At 48.2% G+C, this 16549-nt stretch overlaps 1 protein-coding gene across 1 annotated transcript; it reads left to right on the plus strand.

Moving 5' to 3' along the window:
• Nucleotides 1-873: 873 nt before the first annotated feature.
• KCNA10 (potassium voltage-gated channel subfamily A member 10) lies at nt 874-2518 on the plus strand. The gene has a single exon (XM_037815330.1). The coding sequence runs from the start codon at nt 874-876 to the stop codon at nt 2407-2409; it is 1536 nt and encodes a 511-aa protein (XP_037671258.1). The 3' UTR covers nt 2410-2518.
• The last annotated feature ends 14031 nt before the right edge of the window (nt 2519-16549 follow it).

A 16549-nucleotide genomic window follows, 5' to 3' on the forward strand; every position in this document is an offset into this window, starting at 1 on the left:
TGGACCAGAAATGTACCAACGGCAGTTGACTTCTAGAGTTCCTGTTATATGGGGAAATTGGCAAAACCAATAGCTATGATATAGTGATCTTACCTAAGTTCACCATCTCATCTAATGAACCCTCAAAATAACTCTATGAGTTATTTACAGGTGAGAGGAATGGGGCACAAGAGGCTCAAGGAGCTTGCTGTAGAGGACAATGCTAAATGCCTGCTCAGCTTCCATCTTCCTGCTCTTCCTTCCCAACAGAATCTCAAATGGGTTCAGGTACCCCCCATTCCCCTTCACCACTTGATCCAGGAGGTACTGGTGAGGGTGATGGGAAGTGGTTGGATTCCAAGTATATTTTGAAGATAGAATCAAAAGGATATGCAAGGGATTGACTATCAGTATAAGAGAGAACAGTTAAGGACAAGATTGGACGTGGCAAAGTGTTGGGTAAATTAAGGGATTTAATACAAACATGAAATTATACTTATTTTTTATTATTAAGAACGCTTAACTTCCTCTTTTAGTATGGCTTCATTACAGCTTCTCTCTGCCATCATGTATGGAGATCCTCCTTTCCTGGAGAAAGTTTTCTCTTCTCAGCCAGGCTCCTTCTTTGAAATTTCTTCTAGTTATTAATGTGTGCAAGCTCAGGGGGTGTAGATTGATTTCAAAGGAAGGATGTTGCCAAAACCTCAAACCATGAGGTTCCTTCCTAAGCTAAAAATAAGTCATTTGTTTAACCCACTGGCATGCCTCACCTTGGTAATCAAGAACCAGCTGTATCATACCCTGGTTCCTGTGTGATGAACTTCTTCCTCTCCCCAGCTTACAGCAGGCAGGGAAGGCCGAGGGTCTTCATGCTGCTCCCCTGACTCCCCAAGGATGGATGTGTGTGGCTGGAAAGAAATGGAGGTTGCTCTGGTCAACTTTGATAATGCAGATGAAATCCAAGAAGAGCCAGGCTATGCCACAGACTTGGACCCAACCAGCCCAAAAGGCCAGCCTGGGAGCAGCCCCTTCTCCAACTGGAGAATCCTCATCAGCGACAGCACCACCCATGAGACAGCCTTCTCCAAGCTCCCAGGAGACTACACAGATCCCCCAGGGCCTGAGCCAGTGGCCTTCAATGAAGGGAGCCAGCGGGTGATCATCAACATTGCTGGGCTGAGGTTCGAGACCCAGCTCAGAACCCTCAATCAATTCCCTGAGACCCTCCTAGGAGATCGGGAGAAAAGGATGCAGTTCTTCGACTCCATGAGAAATGAATATTTTTTTGACCGGAACCGTCCCAGTTTTGATGGAATCCTATATTATTATCAATCTGGGGGGAAAATCCGGCGCCCAGCCAATGTCCCTATTGATGTCTTTGCTGATGAAATCTCCTTCTATGAGCTGGGCAGCGAGGCCATGGACCAGTTCCGGGAGGATGAAGGCTTCATCAAGGACCCTGAAACTCTGCTCCCCACCAATGACTTCCATCGGCAGTTCTGGCTCCTCTTTGAGTACCCTGAGAGCTCCAATGCTGCCCGGGGCGTGGCCGTGGTCTCAGTGTTGGTTGTGGTCATCTCCATCACCATATTCTGCCTGGAGACACTGCCAGAGTTCCAGGAAGATAGGGAGCTGAAGATGTTAAGGGACCCGCTCAGCCTCAATGCAAGCAAGACAGTCCTCTCCCAGACCTTGTTCAGTGACCCCTTCTTCATGGTGGAGTCCACCTGCATCATGTGGTTCACCTTTGAGCTAGTGCTCCGGTTCGTGGTCTGCCCTAGCAAGCCTGACTTCTTCAAGAACATCATGAACATCATCGACATCATCTCCATCATCCCCTACTTTGCAACTCTCATCACAGAGCTGGTCCAGGAGACGGAACCGAGTGCCCAGCAGAACATGTCCCTGGCCATCTTGAGGATCATCCGCCTGGTGAGGGTCTTCCGCATCTTCAAGCTCTCCCGCCACTCCAAGGGACTGCAGATCCTGGGGCAGACGCTGAAGGCTTCCATGAGGGAGCTGGGGCTGCTCATCTTCTTCCTCTTCATTGGCGTCATCCTCTTCTCCAGCGCGGTCTATTTTGCCGAGGTGGATGAGCCAGAGTCCCACTTCTCCAGCATTCCTGATGGCTTCTGGTGGGCAGTGGTCACCATGACAACTGTGGGCTATGGTGACATGTGCCCGACCACTCCAGGAGGGAAGATCGTGGGCACTCTGTGTGCCATTGCGGGGGTCCTCACCATTGCCCTCCCTGTGCCTGTCATCGTTTCCAACTTCAACTACTTCTACCACCGGGAGACTGAGAATGAGGAGAAGCAAAACATCGCAGGAGAAGTTGAAAAAATCAACAGTGTGGGCTCAAGAATGGGCAGCACAGACTCTCTTGGTAAGACGAATGGAGGCTGCTCTACAGAGAAGTCCAAGAAGTGACTGTCCAGGGCTTCTTGGGACCCTGTGTTTCTCTCCTCCACCTGCTCCCTTTCACTCTCTGTCTTATCTTTTGTGGTCAACAGTCCCTCTTTGACTGCAAGCTGTTTTAATAAACCCATACTTCTGTGGTAATTTTCTAAGCTGCCTGTCTCAACTCCTTTCCTGAGAGGGGATACAGCAGCCCTTGCTCCCACAGTGTGGTCCCAGACCAGCAGCATTGGCATCATCTGGGAGCTCAGAAATGCAGAATCTCGGGCTCCATCCCGGACCTGCTGAATGGGACCCTGCATTTAACAAGATCCCAGATAACTCAGTTGCCCATTAAAGATTAAGAAACACTGGTTTCCATCATCTAAGAGGAAGCATATTAAAAGGCCAGGGGTTGCTGTGAGTGATGCATTGGTGCTCAGAGATATTTAAGTTAAATAATAATAATACCTTACACTTGTGTTGCATTGCATAAATTTTCCAAAACACTTTCACCTACATTTTTTCACTGTGTCTCCAAATAGCCAGTAGAAAAGATATGATTATTCTTCTCACGTTTCAGTTGAACGAACCAGGGCAGAGCGACTTATCTAAGGCCACCCAGAAACAGTGATACAGTCAATTCTGGAACCTTTATCTCCTATCTACCTACTGTTCTAGTGCTCTTTCCATTACTGAAGAGGATGTGGTGGAATTTGGGGAAGGGTTAGAAGAGTTCGAAGAATTTGTCTTTCAGAGGCAGCAAATCTCTGGGCAGGGATACCCACAGGCCCACAGGATCTCAGCCCAATGCCTGCCTAGCTCCCTTGCTCCTCCATCCCCCTCCTTGGACAGTGGACAAGCAGATACATTCCCAGGTGCTTTTCAGCTGACCTATCTCCATGGCTTCAGGAGATGGTCGGGACTCCTGAGTGTGGGAAAAGTACATACCAGGGCCTCAGAGGGACTGCTCCAGGGAAAAGGACAGGTTCACCTGCCTTGGGGTCAGCTCCCATGGGGCCATCAGGGAGCAGCAGGGTCCTGAGGCTTGTCCACAAAGGCCAGGCCTCTCCAAGGAGGGCGGTCATGGCAGGCTGACCTGAGGCACTGCCCTCCTGGGAGAGGGGCCTGTTCATCATTTCAAGCTCCATGACAAGGGAATCAAGTTGGGATTCCCCAATGGCCAGGGAATGAAGCCTCCCTTCCGTCGTTCTCCACTCTCCTCAAGTAAGGAGACTCCATGCCTCACTCAGGCAACACCTGGCCACACCCCATAGGTGACTGACACGAGAACCAGATCCCTGAGCTGTAGGTCACTGCACAGCTGCATGCCACACAACCCACAGCGCACAATCCTGGCTCACATGCAGCTCCATACAGCCCTGCAAGAAACAATGCTGCAACCACAGATGCCACCACACAAGCCACGACAGCCATTAGGAGGTAAGACAACCTCCATGTCACTTTACTTCATTGACAGTCTGACAAATGGACAGGCAGAAGAAAGCCGCTTCTATTTTATCTTTTGTTTTCTTAGTCTATGCCCTGAGAAGCTGACCTTAGTTACTTCCTGCTCTAACAATCTCAATTCCCTTCTTGCACTTTAACCCCAAGCTTTAATATTACACTGAGTCATGCAAAGATCCTGCTGGGCTTCACACGAGACATTATCATGCTTAGACCGAAGGAAGCAGGGCTCCTGTCCTGGGCTTTGGACCCAGGTGATTGGATCACAATTTCCTAAGTTCCTTTCTGGTTTCCCCCCTTCAAGACACTCTAAGTCTCTACAGACCCCTCTGTCCCAAGAGTGCCACCTATAGTATCAATCTGGACCCCTGGGCCAGGCCCCATTTCTGGGATGGCAGCCTGCCGAGCAGACGCTCCCACTGGGGCAGGGTATTTCTTTTACAGGATCACAGGAGGCTTAATGGGGGCCACAATGGTATAACACTGATTTTAGATGATTATCTGCCCAGGCCCCCACACACCGTAGGAGTGGCCTTAACAAAAAAGCCCACCTGCATACACACTGGCCTCTGGGAGCCAAATCCTCATAATCCTTTACACTAAAATCTCTCCCCATGGAGTGTGGGAACATTTGTCCCTCACATCAACCCTCCAAGGTAGATGTTATTACCCCGTTTTCCCATGTAAGGCTCTAGTTCAGCGATTCAGGGCTCACAGCCAGTAAGCAGTACAGGAGGGATTTGAATGTAGGTCACTTTGATGCCAAACTGTACCCCAACATGCTGCCTGCCCAGATCTTCCTAACCATGACCCTAAGAGCCCCAGCTGGAGCGAGGAAGTAGAGGCCGTGGTCATGCAGATAAGCTGGGTGCTTTCCTGGGAACAGAGAAGCTGGTTCTCCTAAGCCCTCTGCATTCTTGCTCCCTCTGAGTCTGTGTTCAGGGGCAGTGCCACATGCTGCCCTTATACCTTCACCTGCTGCAAACGGGGTGGGATAATAAGACCCCAGGGCAGGCTGGGCCAATGCTCACAGTGGAGTCCCAGGAGCCAGTAGCCTGGCATTTCTGCCAGGACAGCTGGGGCCGTTAGGTATAGACAGAGCAGGGTGGAGGGGAGCCACTCTTTTCCCTTTGGCTAATCTAGACCCCCATACAGGGGTACAAATCCTGCCCAGAAGCTTCTGAGGCCCAAGGGGCAGGTTCTGGCCTTCAGACTGGTGCCAGGGAGTGTGGCTGCAGAGACAGGACCCCTGCTCCCCATGCCCCTGCTGCTAACGGGGGCTGGACTCACAGTCCCTGTGATACTGATCAATGCAGGGGTTCTCTGTCCAATGCACACAAATAACTAATTCCTGAGACATCGGGGTTTCAAAGGGAGCAGGAGTTTATTGTTAAGCACAAAGCAAGGGCCTAATGGCCTAAAATCTGTTTTCCTTAACTGCAGTAACTCTGAGAGTTTTATAGTATCAAACATAGGCAGGTTTAGGATAATGAGTACAATGGCTCAAGATGACGAAGTTAGAGATGATGTAATTATTGAGCATGCTCAGATTGATTACACGCCTAGTCACTGAATGTACGTAACAAAATGGCAGCCTTAACATGATGATGGGCATGATTTTTAGTAGTGTAATAAAGAATAGGTCACCTATAGATTAAAGTTTAAGCTCTATGCATGTCAGGCAGGCCAATTTTGGTTAGATCCAGCTCCGTCTAGTAAGATAGCTTAGGAATTGGGATGGGTTAGTTCTGGGCTGACTCAAGTTCTTTGATAAAAAACATTAGGGGCTGTCTTTGTGATCCCAAGACTTCAAAGTTGTCAAGAAAGATAAAGGGGTACAAGCAGGGCCAATCACGAGTTATCACAAGGCTTTTACAATCATAAGGTAAAGATTATATGGTTATACAATCATTATCAAAGATCAAGCCATCTGGGTTACAGTTCAGTAAGTTTCAGGTATTTTCTTTTGACTGTTCTACAATATTATAGAAAGTAAAGAGGCTTCTGTATAATGATTCAGTAACTACAGCCATTTGTTAACTCCTAACTTCTCAGTTACACCTGTGCAAGGCTCTGCCCCCAGAGTCAGGACAGGAGAAGGGATATGGGAGCCCCTCTCGCCTGACGTCTGCCCAGCCTCCTGGCTGCCATGAGATCTACTGTCTACAGAGGAGCACCTGAGGTGACACACTGACAAAGGGGAAGGAGAGAGGCAGGGAATACAGGATGTGGCTGCCATGTCAGTCCAGGGGAAACAAAGACGATAAGATACCCCCCTTACCCTCAGGGAGGGAAGGACCTCTCAGCGACAAGGCTCAGATAACCCTGCCTTTAAGACAGGGTATGCCCTGAGACCTTCATTCAGTTAATACTTATTGAGCTCCTGCTGGGTGGAAGACACTTGGTAGCCACTGAATAAGGATATGGAGAGAACAAACAGTTTCTTTTGATTTTCAGAGTAAAAATAAGATATACAAATAATGCAAGGGAAGCAACAAACACATTTTCAGAGGGTGCGATGATCTGCAAAGTGCTTCCAAACCTTGTGTTTTCTTTTCCACTATGTCTTTGCAAAGAACCGTGTGAATCAGGACTAACAGTGTGTTTATTCATCATTCTCTTCAATGACGCTTTATAAACCATGAAGTGTTTCCAAAAAATTAAGGGCTGTTTAATGGAAAGCTTTCTACACTTAACAATCAGAGGAACTGGCTAAGGTTCTTACTAACTGTATGATTTTGGGCAAGTCATGTGGCCCCAATGAGCCGCAGTTTATGTGGAAAATGAAGACAAAAAATGGAGAGAAAACTTGTTAGCAGGGCTTGTACAGGATGTTGTATCTGGAAACATTTTGTCAACACAAAGAGATAAATATACGGAGGGAGCTATTTCCACCAAAAAATAAATAAAAAAACAAAAAACAAAAAAAAACAGACCATCCTCCCCCTTCTGGAAAGGAGCTGTGCTGTGGCTCTGGGTGCCCAGTGTGGCAGCCTATAAGGCCTGCTCTGCTCTCCCCCAACAGGGAGCAGACCCACGAGTCCCTCCTTTGCCCACCTTGGCCAGTGGGACTCCTCAGGACCTCCACAAGCTGCCAAGGTGGTTGCCCAGGACCTGCCCTTGGTTGGAGACAGGTCCCTTGAGACTTTTTATTTCTCTGATTCTTGTTCTTATCCTCCTTGAGCTCACTCCAAATCTGAAAAATGGGCAGAATTACACCTGCCTCACCGAACTATTGGGAGGACTCAGAGATGGAGTGTTATTAAAAGTACTTTATTGTTGTAAAGCACTGTACAAATGAAATGAATGATTACCCTTTAAAAGCTTTCATTTTGGACCAATTTGCACTGCCCCAATAATTATAGAGCTTGCCTTGCAATTCAAATCAGTTCATGACCCTGAGCAGAAAGCAACCATTTCAAAGACAGCACAAAAATAGAATTAACTCATGTGGGGCAGAGAAAGAAGTAAGGGTGGGAACACCTTACTAATAAATTAACAAACTAATACACACCTACCATGTTCTGGGTAGAAATGTTATTTCACTCCATTTAAACAACCACTATGAGGTAGATATTTGTCCCACTTTACAAATAAGAAAACTGAGACTTCAAAAAGCTAAGTAGCTTCTCCCTTGCCATACCATGCAGAAGCCATCCGAGGCACCATGAATGAAAGGAGCACAAAGTTAGGGGGGTTAGGCATAGATGGCACCCTTGTTTTGTCCTATCCTACTTTCTTGCCCAAAAACCCAATCCCTATATCTGTCATCCTCAATTCACCTTCATCCACATCCAAACAAATGTGCTTGGGCCAGCATCGTTCCCTGCTTGTTCTGAGACATCAGAGAGGCTGAGGTTTGAGCCACCCGCACTGCACCAGCCACTCTTAGTCCACTCCCAAGCAGAGGGTGCTCATTTAAGAAGGAAGGCCCTGTGGGACCTTGGGGACAAGCTCCCAGGCCCAGAGCTGCCAACGCAGTGTGGCTTAGAGCCTCTGCAGCCCAAGATGCTCCCACACTGAAGGCTCCAGCAGCTTCTCTCCCAGCCTGGTCAGCAGCTCCCCTCCTACAGCCCCTGAGGCAGGATGCTTTTGGTTGCAAGTGACAGAAACCCAACTCAAACAAGAGAGGACCTCAGAAGCTCATTTAATTGAGAATTGCAGGAGAAGAGCTGATCCTAGGCCTGCTGAGTCTAGGGACACAAATACCACCTTCCCTGAGCTCTCACCATCTCTGTTTATTGCTCTTCTCTGCTCACCTCTCCTGGCTGGCCCTTGTGCCCTTGAGGCAGGCATTCTCCTCCGGGCAGGGGGAAGAGCAGCCCCTCACTCACAGTCTTATCACCATCTAGCCTAAACAATCTCCTGTATTTCCTCACGAGAATATTACAGAGGCAGGGATTTTTTTTTTAATTTTTACTATAGTAACATATGCTAATTTTCCTTTTAACCACTTTCATGTGCACAATTCAGTAACCCATCATCGACTGTCTGTGTCTATGTATTTGCTTATTCTAATTATTTCATATCCATGAGATCATGTGCTGTTTGTCCTTTTGCATCTAGCTTGTTTCACGCATGATTTCTTCAAGGTTCATCCACATTGTCGCATGCATCAGAACTTCATTCCTTTTTATAGCTGAATAATATTCCCTCGTGTGTATATATCACATTTTGTTTATCCATTCATCTGTTGATGGACACTCAAGTTTTTTCCCCATTTTGACAACTGTGAATAATCCGCTGTAAGTATCAGTGTGTAAATATCTGTTTGAGTCCCTGCTTTCAATTCTTTTTGGTATATACCTGGAAGAGGGACTCAAGAGGCAGGGATTTTTGTCTGTCTTGTCTGCTGCTATATTCCTCGGGCCTAGCACAACGCCTGGCACATAGTGGGTACTGAATAAATATTTGTTGAATTAATAAATTGCCCCTTCAAGTTCTCCCTCAACTACCCAAAAGAGACCCCAAAAAAGCCTCCTGACATGCCTGGTAAGATTTTGCCCCAGCCCACCCCCACCTCCCCCAAATCCTGGACCTACAGGCTAAAGTCAGACACCCTTTAATGAAGGACGTGACTCAGGTGACCTTTGGAGGGGGTGTGGGGGTGGGATCTGGGGCCTGGAGTAGCCTGGTTGCCCTATTTAGGTGCACATGGTGATCCCTGGATGAAGCTGATTCACAGAAACATTTGTTTGGCTCACAGGCACTTTACAAAAATTTGACCCAACATTTGAAAGTCTAGAGATTTCACATGTTTTAAAGCCTAATTAAGGAAAAAAAAAAAAAAGGATAGATGAAATAAAGGGAGCAAAATCTTGGTAACTCTTAAATCCAAGCAATAATGGGCTAGGGGGACTCATTTTGCTATTCTCTCCACTTTTGTGTACATTTGAAAATTTGCATAATAGAAATTAAAAAAAAAAAAAAAATCTGACTTCTGTCAGAAAATTAGGAGACTCGGAAAGCCCAGGTGACCACGATGGCCGAGGACTCCGTGTCACTGCCCCTCCACCTTCTGGGCCCCCTGACCCTGACACCCAGCCTGCTTACCCCACTGGGCATCCGAGTTTGTGACCATTGCCCTGCTGAGTGTGACAAACCCTCCCTGAGGGTTACCAGCCTGCAGAGAAGCTTAGGCTTGCCTGACTGAGGCCAGGGAATGTATCTGGGAGAATCACTGATTTTCTATTAGGTGCTTCGGCTTATTGAACAATTTACTGAGATCCTGAGATCCTGCTCATTGCCATCCTCTCCCAAACATCCACCTGAGCCACAGGAGGAGGAAGCAGCAGCAACACGCACACGGCTGTCCCTTGGATCCACCCTCTCCACACAGTCCTCCTGTGGGACTGCCCTCCTGGGTGGACTGAACTGGAGGGGAGCAGGGGAACCAGGACCCCTTTTCTCTCTGGAACCCCCACTTTGAAGGTCTCTCAGAAGGCACTGCCTCAGACCCCTTAGCATGTTTTCTAGTGGAGCAACCGAGCCTTGGACAGGCAGTCCTTCTCCACCAGCCTTCTGGAAGCCCAGGCTCTGCCCATCGCCTGACTCTCTGCCCAGACGGGCCTTCCTAGGCCAGCCCCCTCCACCCAGCAGGCACTTTCAAGACGGAATCAGCCACCGGTGGTAGGTGACAGGAGATGAGCAGCACACCACCCAGCTGCTGAGGAAAAGTGAGGTCTCCTCAAACCACTGACAAGGCATGCGTCTTACCCCCTCTCTCCTTGGTGGTTCCTGGGGAAGGGGTGGGAAAGAGATGCCCAAAGTGCCTCTGCCCTGCTCAGCAATTGATTCCAGCCTCCGGAAAACCGAAAGCTGCACATTCTGTTCACCCCAGAGAGAGGTGCTCCAAAGGCCCTTTGAAGTGACAGGAAGAAAGTCATCCTGGTGTCCCCAGAGGCTGCTGGGTGTGCCCAGCCAGCCGGGCTGGCATATCCTACAGACAGGAGAACGTTTGCCCTCAAACACAGGGATGAAAAGGAACTGGGGGTGGCAGGGAGTGGGGAGCCGGGAAAAAGAAAGATCAAACCAACTTTTGTCATCGCTTCCCAGGGGAAGCGGCGGTAAGAGGCTGCCTGCTAAATGTCACCGAATAATGAGGGCTATTTCACCCCCATGGCTGATGTGTCAGTCAGATACATGCAGAAGTGAGTGACAGGGATCCTAATGGAAATTCTGGACGGGTCTTTCATTCTTCTGAGCTAGCGGGGCCGTGGCCGAGCCTCCCTCCCACACACACACACCTCAGGGCAGAACCAAGGCTGTGAGAGGGCCAAGTCAGGGACCCCCGACTTCCCCTACCCACCCCAAAATGATAACAACTGTGCCTCATTTACCTGGAGAATTTGGGTTGAGTAATTCTCTGACACAGAATTTTCTGTGCAATTCCCTAAATTCTCTGGCCTTTCTGAGATTCCAAGTAGGAGAAGTTAACTAACATTCACTGTGTGCCCAATTAACATCCTTGGGGGTATAAACGACACAGTAGTTCTTTCCTCAAACGTTTACCGGGTTCCTTGTGGGCCAGATGCTGACCCTGCACCTGGGGGTTGCAGAGCCCACCAAGAGGGGATCTCTGCCCTCCAGAAGGGAAATGGCCCTCTCAGAAAGGCCACCCACCCAACGCCCCTCCTGCGGTGGGCATGGGGCCCGTGCCTCTGGGTAGACCATCCCACTTCCCGATGGCCCTCTGATTTAACACCCACCCTGCCACTGCCCGGCTTATCTTATTTATGCAAACTTGAGAGAAAGCAGGAACAGAGCTGGCCCTGTCTGAGCCCATCCTCTGACAGAGTCACAGGCAGAGCCCGCGAAAGGTGAGGGTGTAACTGACAGGCTTGTTTTCTTCCCAGTGTTCTGCTCCGCTGGAAGAAAGGTCATCACATTGAAGTGGAAAAGAAATCTGAAGCCGACGAGGTAGGTCATTCCAGCGCTGGATGCAAGTTCAAGACAGGGAGGGAGCTCTGGCCAGAGAGAGAAAAGAAAAAAGATGTTCCATTCTTGTTCTGGAGAATCAAGTACCTAGATACCTCCCGTTGAGGGGGAGGTGGGAAGGGAAAAACGGGGTTTTGCATTTCCAAGAGAGACTCATTTTGCCTCCTTTGGGGGTCAGTGGGGACCTCACTACAAAGGGTGCAGAAAGAAGTGATGGCAAGGTTCTCTTTCTCTCCCCCTGCAGCCTCTTTGGGATGTCAGAGAGGGACAGACTGGGGAAGGGAATGCTTGTGGCCACAGTTCCTGGAGCCCAGCATGTGAAGAATGGAAGGGGTTTGTGAAAAAGCTTAAATGAACAGAAAGAGCCAAGAGCTGTGACCTTCTCTTTGAATCTGGGTAGAGTGGAAAAAAAGGGAAAAGACTAAGAATAAAAACAGTTACTTGGAAAAGGAAAGAGGCATTCATGTGTCTCAGGATTTGTTTGTTACCTACAAGTGAAATGCTCAAGTTAGGCAGTTTAAATGACATGCAGGGTCAGTTTTTAATTTATTTAAATAAGGCTTGGGGTGCTTTGTTTGCTGGGGAAGCAGCGGCAGAAATCTCCACATTGAATCTGGAAAGGCAAGATGTGGAAAGAGCCCATGTTTTACAGGCATTGCAGATCCATGTGTTCAAATAGTAGCTTTGCTATGTGACTACGACGAAGTTACTTAAACTCTCGGAGTTCAATCCTTTCATGTCGAAATCGGCGCTCATTGTGCATATCAGAGTTGTCGAAAGAATTAAATGAGAGGTCAAATATAAAGAACATAGTTTTCTCCACCTATATGGAATCAAAAAAAAAAAATGATTCAAAACTTAGGCAAGGTCCCGGATGCCACTTGGTAGCAGCGTACTTGAACTCAGAGGGAGTACCAGGAACATTTCTGAGCATGGCCATTGGGCCACCTTTGGACACCCTAGGACAGTATCGCATTTTTCCCTGAAGCAGGAATGTTGGTCTCCAAGAACCCCTGTGACCCTTCTCTGTCATTCTCAGAACACCCTCCTGGCACAGAAATAACCACAACACTCAGTGCTGTGGCATTTATAAAATGAGTCCATGTGCATTGTTACCTCATTTGAACCTTTCACTAACCCTGTGAGGCATTAGAAAAGGTTTTGGTATTTACCCAACTTTATGGTTGAAAAACTGAGATTCTGAAAAGGTTAATGATTTGCCCTAGTTCTCTGGGTCTAATCAGAGGTGGAGCAGGGACTGAAGCTTGAGACCTTTCCCTGACACCACAGCTGCCTCCCTCTGAGCCGGGTCTGGCCAAGCACAGCTCCCAGAAACTGAGAATTTGCTCCAAGAGAAAAGGGGTCAGAGCAGGAGAAGGGGCCACTCCCTTCTACCACGAGAGGTATTAGTCTTTCCTATGGGCCAGAGGTTTGCTCTGCATCCTCTAGTGAGTGTTATCATCCCCCCTTACAAATGAGGAAACTGGCTCAGAGAGGTTAAGTTGCATGTCCAAAGTCACACAGCTTGGAAAAGCAGCAGCAGCCCCAAGAAGCCAAGCTCTGTCTCTCAGTGGCTAGGCCTCCACGGACCCCCACCTCCTGTGGCACTGAGGGCACCCCACACAAAGCTGCCCCGTGACTGTTTCAGAGTGGGTAATGGGAGAGATGTTCCCAGCCAGCAATCTTGACCTTCCGTATCCCTGCTGCTGTCTCCTCAGGCTATGAATGAGAGAGGGGAGGATGTGACAGGTAAGAAGGCGAGGAGAGGGGGTAGCTGGAGGGGTACTAGGAGTATTTTGCAAGCTGGGGGATGAGGTGTACACCCTGTACCCCTCAACATCCCTCAGGCCTGGTTGGTTAGCATTCAAGGGAGCACATGGTAAGTTCTGAAAAGAGCTCCCACTAGTGATTTGTAAAATGAAGCTGTTTTTTTGTTCAATTGCTTGAGTCATGTTTTAGAGTTTCTTAATGGCCTGTATTCTGCCTGGTACCGCCCCCCCAAAAAGACCCCTGAAGTCAAGAATTAACCCCTCACAACATGCACACACATGCCCCACTGGTCTGACTCTGCCTCAAACACAAAACCCCTGAGCCCTTTCCCAGGAAATGAGAAGCATTTGGGCTGGGGCATTGGGGTGCTGGTGGAGCCAGGAAGATAAGAGCACTATCCGGGGACATGAGAAAGGATGCAGGATGGAGCAGGAAGGAAAAATGGGGCAGCCTAGCATAAAAGGTTTCTTTCCTGGCAGGACCCCCTCTTATTAGAACAGGCCAACCTCTGCTGGCCTCCCACTGTTATCTCATAACCAAACCCTTTATTTCTGCCCCACTCCCCCAGGAAACAAAGCTCCCAAAACACCCTCTGTGAGAGGGGCTGTGTTCCTCCAAGGCGCCATCTTATTCCTTTGGCTGGCATTGTGAGTCGAAGTGTTTCTCCCCAAAAGATATGCTGAAGCCCTGATCCCCAGTACTTATAAATAAGACTTTATTTGCACTTTAGTTGGCTAAAAGGAGGTCATAATGGATTAGAGTAGGCCCTAATCCAATGAGTGGTATCGTGATAAGTAGAGGTAAATTTGAACAAGAGACGTAGACAGACAGGGTGCATACTATGCAAGCACAGAAGCAGAGATTAGAGTGATGTGTCTACAAGCCAAGGAACACTGGGGCTGCCAGAACCTGGAGGAGGCAAGGAAGGATCCCATTCTAGAGGCTTCAGAGGGAGCCTGGCCCAGTCAACACCTTGATTTTGGACTTCTAACCTCTAGAACTGTGAGAGAATAAATTTTTGTTGCTTTAAGCAACTTTGTGATACTTCGTGATGGCAGCCCAAGGAAACGAATGTTACTGAATTGTGTGCTATTTGCCCAGGAATATCCATGCTCTGTGCTGGCTGGACAGCCCAGCAGGGCAGCTGTCCAGGAGTCAAAAGGCTCTGCTACTGATCAGCTGTGTGACTTATGGCCAGTCACTCACCCTCTTTGTGTCTAGGTTCACCTCACACCCCTTCCACCACTTGGACGACCCCCTCCCATATTTCACAAACACGGGTTTTCTCCCTTTTGTTTCTGAGCTTTGCCCAGTGTTCTGGTTTGCTAAGGCTGCCATTATGCAAAATACCAGAAATAGATTGGCTTTTATAAAGGGGGTTTATTCAGGTGCAAATTTACAGTTCTAAGGCCATAAGAGTGTCCAAACTAAGGCATCAACAAGATACCTTCACTGAAGAACGGCCAGTGGTGTCTGGAACACCACTGTCAGCTGGGAAGGCACATGGCTGGCATCTGCTGGTCCTTTGCTCCCGGGTTGCGTTTCAAAATGGCTTTCTCCAAAATGTCTCCGGGCTTCTGTCTCTCTTAGCTTCTCCGGGGCAAACTCTGGGCTAGCATCTCCAACGCATCATCAAGCAACTGTGTCTCCTAGCTTAGCATATCCCAGGGCATTTTCCTCCCTCTGCTCTCTGTGTGAGCTCCCTCTAAAGGACTCCAGTAAACTAATCAAGACCTACCCTGAATGGGCGGGGTCAAATCTCCATGGAAACATTCAATCAAGGGGTCATACCCTTATCAAAGAGATTAATCACTCTGCCCCCACAAGACTGCATTAAAGAATATGGCTTTTTCTGGGGGACGTAATATATACAAACCAGCACACCTCCTGAGCTGAACCAGGAAAGTCAGCTGAGAGTATAGTCTTCAGACCCCCCCTCCCTGGGCATCTGCTCCTGGGCTGCACCCGTTCCCAGAGAGGCCTCCTGGCAAAAGGCAGCTTTGCCCTTCTTAGGGGTTGTCTGTCTGTCACATATTCATTCTCTGCCCCCTGCCCCATGCCCAGTGCCTTTGTCCTTTCTTCAGCCCTCGTTGCTGCTCTTCCATCATGCAGAGGCAGATGGGACATGTATTTGATAAATGGGTCCATCTCCAGAAAAGATTTTTCTGGAACCTGATAACAGGATTGCCAGCCTCTGATATTTGAAGTGTCTTTTTACAATGGCATCTCATTTAAATTTAAAATGGGTTACTGACTCCTCAGAACACTGGACCACTTTCACCTCCAAGTCCAGAAGCTGCTGGTGGCCTGGCCAGACCCTGATGCTCCAGGAAGCTCCACTGGGGACACCAGGTCTCTCTGTCCAAGGGGACTTAATCCCCCACATACCCACCTCCTTCAGCGTGTGGAAAAGAAAAACTTTTGGCACTGTAGAAAGTCATTCAGGAACTTGGTCAGTTATTTTTATCTCAGCAGGACTCCGTTTTCCCATTTATTAACAGGACTAACAAATAATACCAAGCTCCCAAGGGTAGTGTGAGAATTAAATAAGATAATACATGGAATTCCTTAGCAAACACCAAAAGGCACTGCTCAAAGGTAGGATCGAGGTACACAGAGGCCTGACATTTACATGGTAGATAATACGTGAACTGTGGATAAAGCCGATGATAAAAACTCACCTACATGTTGAAACACTTCCAGAGCCATAACTGTGTATTTTTGATGTTATCATCCCAGCACAGTACCTGGTATATAAAAGATGCTCAACAATATTTGTGGAAGGAAGGAAGCAAAGGAAGAAGAAAAGAAGGATGATGCAAAGATCAGATCATGCCCCTTGAAAAATAACAAAATTGCGTGTTTATTGCATGAGCTCAGTTCCTTGCCACGTGGACCTCTCCACAGTGCAGCGCACAGCATGGCAGCTGGCCTCATCAGAGTGAGCATGTGAGAGCAGAAGAGAGGGTGCAAGTAAGGCGGGATCCACAGTCTTTAGTAAACTCACCTCTGGACTGATGTCCTATCACTTTGGGGTATTCTATTTGTCATAAGCAACTCACTAAATCCAGCCCACACTCAAGGGGAGGGAATTACACAAGGTCATGAATATCTGGAAGTAGGGATTACTGGAGGCCATCCTAGAAGGCTATCTACCACCTAGTGGAAGGCATTCTGTGGGGCATTATCTAATTTGCCAAAGTAAAGATGGGCCAGCAAAAGGGAGGGTTGAAATGAGAGGAGCATGTTGGATAGAACTATGAGTCTTTTCACCACGTGAAAAGATAAGATCTCTCACACTAGGTCAGTTTTCCATCTTCACAATGCAGGCTGTGGAAAGGTACAATTGTCCTCGGAGTCCCCAAACTCCTGGGGACTGGATGCTTTCCCCATTATAGCACGCCTTCACAGCATATCACTTTGTGCAAAGCACTTTCACACTTATCTCGTTTACTCTTCATGACTGCCCAGGAGGAAGAGGGTAATTCTTGTGTGTTCC

This window comes from Choloepus didactylus, chromosome 2 (assembly GCF_015220235.1).
Source record: "Choloepus didactylus isolate mChoDid1 chromosome 2, mChoDid1.pri, whole genome shotgun sequence".
Taxonomy (NCBI): domain Eukaryota; kingdom Metazoa; phylum Chordata; class Mammalia; order Pilosa; family Megalonychidae; genus Choloepus; species Choloepus didactylus.

Excerpts from the sequence above, each read along its gene's own strand:
- KCNA10 (XM_037815330.1), top strand. The coding sequence starts at position 874 with ATGGATGTGTGTGGCTGGAAAGAAATGGAGGTTGCTCTGGTCAACTTT.